The sequence below is a fragment of the Microtus ochrogaster genome, unplaced genomic scaffold (assembly GCF_000317375.1).
Source record: "Microtus ochrogaster isolate Prairie Vole_2 unplaced genomic scaffold, MicOch1.0 UNK29, whole genome shotgun sequence".
In the NCBI taxonomy this organism is placed as follows: Eukaryota; Metazoa; Chordata; class Mammalia; order Rodentia; family Cricetidae; genus Microtus; species Microtus ochrogaster.
The window spans coordinates 2817030-2825126 of record NW_004949127.1 but is presented as its reverse complement, the minus strand read 5'-3'; the positions used below and the strand labels follow the sequence as shown (position 1 = coordinate 2825126).

Below are 8097 nucleotides of genomic sequence, written 5' to 3'. Positions count from 1 at the left end.
CCCCATGAACACCCTGACAGAGGACCAGAGGTGACTGATACTAGAGAATCACACCCCATGAACACCCTGACAGAGGACCAGAGGTGACTGATACTCAAAGAAGAATGAGAGTTTACATTCCTGTGCTGACTTTCCTATTTTTCATGTTGTTTTCAAATACATAGTTACATTATGTTTTCTTTTTAATATTGCCAAAGGAGCTTATGGGTACAAAGATAATATAAATGGAATACAACTGTACCACTACAGTAACTGTCTGGTAATGTGCCTCAATATGGCATGTAGATTTTTAAGTATTTTCAATACTGCAATTATTTGTATTATTTGATATTAAACATAATTCCAATTTATTCCTTATTAGATATTCAAAAGTGCCGGGCAGTGGTGGCGCACGCCTTTAATCCCAGCATTCGGGAGGCAGAGACAGGTGGATCTCTGTGAGTTCGAGGCCAGCCTGGTCTACAAGAGCTAGTTCCAGGACAGGAACCAAAAGCTACGGAGAAACCCTGTCTCAAAATTCCAAAAAAAAAAAAAATACATAGATATTGAAAAGTATTCCCATCTTCCTTTCTCCCCCGATTTACTTCATTCTCCTCTCTATGTCTCCCTATCTTTTCCATAAACACATTCTTCCTCCTTTACTCCGACAGTGGTCCTAGGGCAACTACAGCCACTAGATGGCAATAAATATATACAAAGATAAAAATGCACACCTATGCCAGAGTCACATAGTACTGTAATCCAGATAAAGTGTCATCACAAATCCTAAAGCACAACAAGCTAGACTTGAATATGCAAGGAATATACAAAGGTTATCATGGAAAGGACTTCATGGGGGCAGGTAAAAGCAGAAAAAAAAGAGTGTATTTTTAAATAAATAATCAATTTTAAAGAAATATATCTAGTTCCCTTACAGATAGATAGCAACAGTGAGCATGAGGACTTTTACATTTTTTATTTTACATGTATGGGTGTTTGCCTACAGGTCTGCCTAGCAGACACAGAGGTCAGAAGATGATACAGGAACCCATGAAACTGGAGTTAGACATGAGCCTCCATGTGGGTGCTGAGACTGAACACGGGCCCTCTACAAGAGCAGCACGCTCATAACCAGAGTCATCTCTCCAGCCCCACTGGGACTTTAAATATCAGCTTAAATAACACAGAGAGGTAGGAACTGAGGCGTGCATAAGAAAAGTGGGGACTCATTTCTTAACCCTTTCCAGCAGCCTTTGGAAGCAATGAGCTAAAGAACACAGAAACAGCACATTCCCTGGAAAGCACGGCTCTCGTGGGTGGCATTGACAGTGGAAAGATAGTGCGTCCTGAAGACATATGGCCCTAGAGCTCTTTCCTCACAAGCGATGGTGCAGTGGAATAAAGTGGAAACTTAAGTCTCTGACTCACGAGAATGCATTCGCTTTCTGTTTGTTTATGTTGCCATTGCAAAACTGCAAGAGTCAAAACCAGTGCTTTTAGCAAAACATAATTTCCTTACCCTCATTGGATGTATATCAGCATAAGGGGGTTTCCCTTCTGCCATCTCTATAGAAGTGATGCCAAGGGACCAGATGTCAGCCACACAGTTGTAACCTATTTCTTGAATTACCTCAGGAGCCATCCAAAATGGGGTTCCTATTACAGTATTGCGTTTTGCCATTGTATCCTGCAATGATATTATATAAGCATAAATACTACACAAAAACACAAAGGAAACAGGTATGCCAACATATCCATTAAAACCTGTGATCCACTAATAACACAGATTCTATTAAACACTGACTATTCTCCTAATGCTTCAACTAGTTACAACATGACATATTTTAGGAATCTTAAACTATAAAATAACCAAGAGATTTTAACTCTTCCTCATTTTATTAAAGACAGTCACTTACCATAGTATGATAACAATAGAAGCAGTGGAAGAAAACCAGTGTACCAAGAGACTCGATTTGTTTCCCTTTCACAAACTTGAGCATTTGGATGATAAAACGTCTTTTATTATCTACTGACCCAAACACTGTAAACAGACTTAAACATGGCTTCCTCGCCATAAGAATAACAAAGTTATCCTTCCATACGTCCCAAATATCAGTTTAGTCAAAATCAAGTCTGAAAAATAGTCCAAAATATATCCAAATTATTAAAGTCAACTTACTGTTAACTGGCCAGCCACTCCAAAATCTGCAAGCTTTGCGTGCCCTTCTGTATTGAGGAGAATGTTCCCAGCTTTTATATCTCTGTGTATTTTCCTCATAAAATGCAAGTATTCTAATCCTTTCAATGTAGATTTTAGAATAGTTGCGATTTCGTCTTCTGTTAACTGGAAAGGAATATTTTTAAAGCAATGATGAAATACAATATCAGATAAAATCACAGAGACATCATAATAAAAACATCAGTAACAAGTTCATACTTAAGATTATCTCTGTAGTCCTGGCTGTTCTATGTCTGGCTCTGGCTAGGCGGGCCTCAAACTCAGAGATCCACCTGCCCCCGCCTTCTGAGTGTTGGGATTAAAGGCAGGTACCACCAGCGCCGGCACAAATGCCTCTTTCCAACACCCATTAAACCTCTACAAAAGAAGCCACAAAACTCCTGCCCTCCACACAACGCTGACATTCCACTATTGCATACTACTGAAGAATGGAAGATTAAATTTCTTTAAAATTATCCATGACACTCATAAAGATGCATATCCCAAGATATCATCATTTCTCTTTGAGCCACTATAACCTGTTTTTTAATGAGAATTTCATTTACCTTTTATGAAAATTCTGTAGTGTAGCATGATATTCTGAAATAATAGGTAAATATTTGTTCTTCTTTCTAGGTTCCTATTATTAGAAAAGAATTTTCTAAATCCCTTGTAATTTGCTGAACAAAAGAGATGAAAGGAAAACACACACGCACACACAAGAGGCAGGGTCTCATGTAGCACAAGGTGCCTTCCATCTTACTACCGAGTTGGAGAAGACACTGAACTTCTGGTCTCCCGCCTGTCCCGCCTGAGTGCTGGGCTTTCAGGCATTCATCACCACACCCACTTCATGTGGTGCTGGAAAGCAAACCCAGGCCTTCAGACAACTGAACTATAGTTTATCTCTGGATCCTGATTCTGAAGTCATAGCCCTTTCATACAAATGAGGTCACTCTTGCTGGGACTCTGAATAATTAACAATAGGAAACGGTCACTAGAGAAACAACCTTGTCATCAAGAGTTGGCTTCTCAGTCCATCTCATGACATGTAACTTAATCACCAATGTCCAATAACTTACCTATACCTGCATAATCAAATCAAACATAAATGATTGACCTTGTCTTCTAGGTACAGAGGAAGGCAGAATTTGACAGCAAACAGGTGGTAGCACAAGAAAAAACTGTCAGTGGCAGCTACCACAAAGAAAACACAGCAGAGAACCAGAGGAGGGTCGAGACACATCTTTGGATACTCGGGGATCTCTGAGAGGCTGTTTCGGTTTTGTGTTTTATAGCACGTTAAGCAGGGTCTGGAGACGGGAAGATACCCTGAAGCTGTCCCAGGGAGTCACACTTTCTAAGCAGCCGCTGTCTCTAGGCTGCACTTCCATCCCCCATCTCTGAAAGGCACTTTTACTGAGGTCTAATGATATGGAGCCAACTGTATGAGTGTTATCTTGGAAGACACAATCTACACTAAAAGAAGGTGGGGAGAAAAATTCCTTGATTCAAATTCTCAGACCTTTCTAAAAATCAGAAAGGGGGAGGCACATTTAGAAAACTTATTTTATTAATGTATTATCCTATGACCAGAGGTGGAAATGGACACTGTAAGAAAACTACAAAAACAGTACCCTTGTGCACATTAATGCAAATCCTTAATAAAATATTGGCAAATACAAATAAGCTGAATACTGACAGGATTTTATATAACATGATGAAATAAATTTATTTCTCAAATTGAAGGATGGTGCAACATACAAAATTTACACAATGAAATACATTATCTTAACAGAATGACAAAAGAGAAACCACATGACCACTTCAACCATTAACAGGAAAGGCAAATGACTAAACAGTAAACTTTAATTCAATCAAGTATGATGAAAACACACAGTGAGCTAGGGACTAAAAGAACAAGCGCCAACCCAAAGACTGAATAGCACACAGGGCACCCGGAGAACCATGATGACCAAGGCTTCTCCGCTAAGTCAGAAGCAAAGATAACCGTTCTCACCACTTCTAGAGTACTGGAGGGTTCTAGGCAGGGCAAGGAAGAAGGAAAGAAATTATAAGAAATAAATGATCTGTTTGCGGAACAACAGCTATGAAACTAAAAAAACTGTAAGCATAAATAGTTTTAGCAAAGTAGCAAGATACAGAGTACAAAATAAACACACAAAAATTATCATTTCTAAAAAGGAAATCACAAAAAAATTCCATTTGCAATAACATCAAAAGAATGAAGCACATAGGGGTTAACCAAGAAAGATTTATACAGTAAGAAACAGGAAGCAGAGATCAAAGAACAGAAACAGAAATACATCCATGGCCACGTCCAGACGACTTGCTGAGATGCTCCTGCTACCCGAGAAATCTGCAGATTCAATGTACTCTCCATCAAAAATCTCAGTAAAGGTAATGAAGAAACAGAGAAAAATGTTAAAATTCACGGGTCCAGACTGGGCAATGGTTCCCACTTGTATCTCACAACTCAGGGACTGAGGTAGAACTTCCATGTCCTCAGGCCCTCCCGGGCCAGCCTGGGCTAGCAATAAGTCTAAACAAACTACAAGACTTCTAATCCCTAAATTGAAATCTTACTAAAGACACACGGAAGAACGAAATAGCATGAGGATCCCGGAAATAACCTGTGTATAGCTAGTCACATGATTTTCAACAAGAGTATCAAAACCATTGACAGAGAAAGAAGAATCTTTTCATATCCAAATATTGACTCAAAATAGACCAAGGATTTAAATGTAAGACTAAATCCAAACCACAATTAGAAAAGAAAAACGGTAAAAGCTTCACAACATGGGCAACCAAGAGGAAGTAAGCACAAAAGGAAGCACAAGTGGAAGACTTTATGTGTTGTTTTTTTTTAAATCTGTGTAATATCAAAACACAATCCCCAAAGTAGCAAAAATGCAAGCTATTTTTGTGATCAAACAATAATCCCCAAAATATACAGAAAGCTCTTAAAGGTAAACAGCAAAAGAAAAACCTTTTTTAAAAGAATAGGCACAGGCCGAGAATAGATATTTCCTCAACGACAACCAATGCCGGCCAGGTGGCTGAACAGGTGAAAACACGGACAAGCCTCACTTCCCAGAACTCACATAAAAAGCCAGATACAATTGCATGACTTTTTATCTCAATATTCCTACAGTGAGATGGGAGATGCGGACCAAGAATCAACTGAAGTTTTCAGGTCCGCAGGCCCAGAGTACATGATGCAGCAAAAATAAGAGAATGGGCTCAGCAAGGCGGCTTGAGGAGAGCAACTCACACAAACTGTCCTTTCAACTCCACAAGCCAAAGCATGCAGGCTCCCATGAGTGTGCATGAATGCACATACAATGATAAAATAAAGTTCTAAAGGATACAAATGGCTAACAGGCCCACGGAAAGATCTTTGATACACCCTATACTCACAGCATTACTCACAGAGCAAAAAGGAGAAGCGAACGTCAACGTCCAGTGACAGAGGAATGGACGCGCAAAAGGATGCTTACGTTTGTGTGTTAGTTTCCTGCCCCATAACAAAATAACTCAGAGAGTTAACATGTAATGAGGAACGGTTTACTCTGGCTCAGTTTGGAAAGGTCAGGCCAAGGCTAAGAGAACAAAGCGACTGTGCTGAAACAAAAAAGATTATATCACAAACCAGGTATAAAAGAAAGTCCACTCAAGGTCTCAAAATCCTGATTGGAGGAACACCCCGGGACCTGAGGACCTCAAAGCCCCATCTCTAAAGGTCTCACCACCTCCCAATATTATCACTGTGAGGCTCAAGTCTTTAACTCATGGACTTCAGAAGGATGTTTATCCAAACCATGCCAACATATAATGAGATGTTATCGAGCCTAAAAGGAAGGAATCTCTATAACACTTACAAGGTTTTGCTTTTGTTTGCTTGCAATGTGACCACTGATCTATATCCATGGCTCTTCCACTTTTCTAAATGAATGGTTTTCAGTCACATCAGAGAGTAGAGACAAGAGTGTCACCTAGGAACCAGCTCTATAAACCCTAGGTCATGAACCCCGATGGAGAGCATGTGGGGGCTGTGGAAAACATGACTAAAGGGTTTCTGGTCAGCCCATCTCCATCCCTTCCACTCTGGCTACCAACCCCAGCCCTACCCTCTACAAGGGCCCCACACATGGCACAGACCCAGAAAAGGAAGCTTCTTTTGTAGCAGCAAGAGACCATTACAGAAAGCCACAGCTAATCAAAACGTAGATAAAAACTACCAGGGGATCCCCAGCCAAAACTGAGATAACCACAACACAACATCTGCCCCTACAACTCAGCCAACATCGTGGAAGAAGAAGCACAAAGACTCTAAGAACCAGAGGACCAGGAAGTCAGCTGTGAAGTTGTGCTCCTACCTGTAACAGAGAAGCTGTGCCCATGGGCTCTCAGCAACATGGCTGTTGAACCTTCCTGAACAATTCCAAGAATTGATATCCCAATATCAACAGAGCAACTGCCGAGACAGGGAGAGTACGTCTTCCCCAGGGACGAGCCATGGACTGATCATCAGACTCAGCAAGTTTTATTGATACATTGTTAGCTTACATGCACATGCGACAGTGAATGGTTAAGGAGGAAAGACTGTAAGCTTGCTGGAGAAGAGTACAGGCATAAGAGAGAAGCGAGAAAAGGTAAAATAATGCAATTATAATTTAATTAAATTTAAAATTTTTTAAAGATCTTTGAACATGAAATAAGAAAAAGATCACTTCTGTTCCTCAGGAGTCTTTCAATATTCTGCTAGATGTCTAGGATATACAAATGGGAATAAATGGTAAATGTGCACAACTCTAGACAGGAAGCATTCTTTATAATTAGTAACCTTGGTGTCAACTTCTCAGACTTGCACAGTGTGCTCTTAAAGCTCATTACCCTGGGACCACACCTCTATATTACAACAGAAAAAGAATAAAAACAGAAAGCTGTGCATGGTAGCAACCTATTAAATAACAGCAATTGAGTAGCCAGGACAGGAGAATGAGAACTTCAGGGTCAGACTAGGCATCGCGTTAGGATAGGAAAGGCTCAGTAATCAATGTCGTCAGTTCAATTACTAGGGCAGGGTAGGAAGCCAGAGGGGAGGGAGGTACTTTTAACCTAACCTGAGAAGAGCCTCAGTCTAGAAAACAGTGGTTCTCAGCCTATGGGGTTGCAACCCCTTTGGGGGTCACATATCAGATACCCTGCATATCAGATATTTATAACACAATTCATACCAGTAATAAATTACACTTATGAAGTAGCAACAGAGTAATCTATGGTTGGGGTCACCCCAGCAGGAAGAACACTATTAAAGGCTGTAGCATGAAGAAGATTGAGGACCCTGCTCTAGAAGGTAAGAGATAGACATATAAGCTGCCAAGTATTTTTTAAAGCATCTTCAACGTAAAATGAAAGCACACGAGAGGACAATTAGGGAAGAAAAGATGAAGTGACACAAAAACTTAGTCTTTATTTGGACTAATCAGACAAGAAACACAGGGGCAGCGCCCACAGAAAGGAAGACAATCACAGAAACGCAGACACCCGCATCATGAGCTCAGGACGAGTGGATCTGTCGTAACTGTAAAGACTGAGGAAAACCCACTTTCCTTCCACTGAGATCTGAAATCAGGGGAAAGCAATAGGTTAAATTTTAATTCTAGCACAAAAATATACATAATTTTAGCTAATTTAAAGCAACCAATTGCTGCCTCATCTGTTTTAAATAAAAATGAAATCAAAAGAACTTTGGACGAAAGTAGTCTATCAGAAATTAAAGCTGCTTTGGATTCACCTTCTTATTTAGCTTCTCTAGGATCGCGAATTATAAGCTCACTGTCCTTTATTTATGGCTAGAAACCAAATATGAGTGA

At 40.1% G+C, this 8097-nt stretch overlaps 1 protein-coding gene across 3 annotated transcripts in view; it reads right to left on the bottom strand.

The window, feature by feature from the left end:
* Stk3 (serine/threonine kinase 3) overlaps nt 1-8097 on the bottom strand; it is a 208914-nt gene that overhangs the window by 143347 nt on the left and 57470 nt on the right. For all 3 annotated transcript variants that reach the window (XM_026789790.1, XM_013354119.2, XM_026789789.1), the window contains 2 exons: nt 2159-2323; nt 1499-1666 (listed from right to left, as the gene is read on the bottom strand). In XM_026789790.1, the coding sequence (XP_026645591.1) occupies nt 1499-1666; nt 2159-2323 (333 nt within the window). The remainder of the gene's footprint in view (nt 1-1498; nt 1667-2158; nt 2324-8097) is intronic.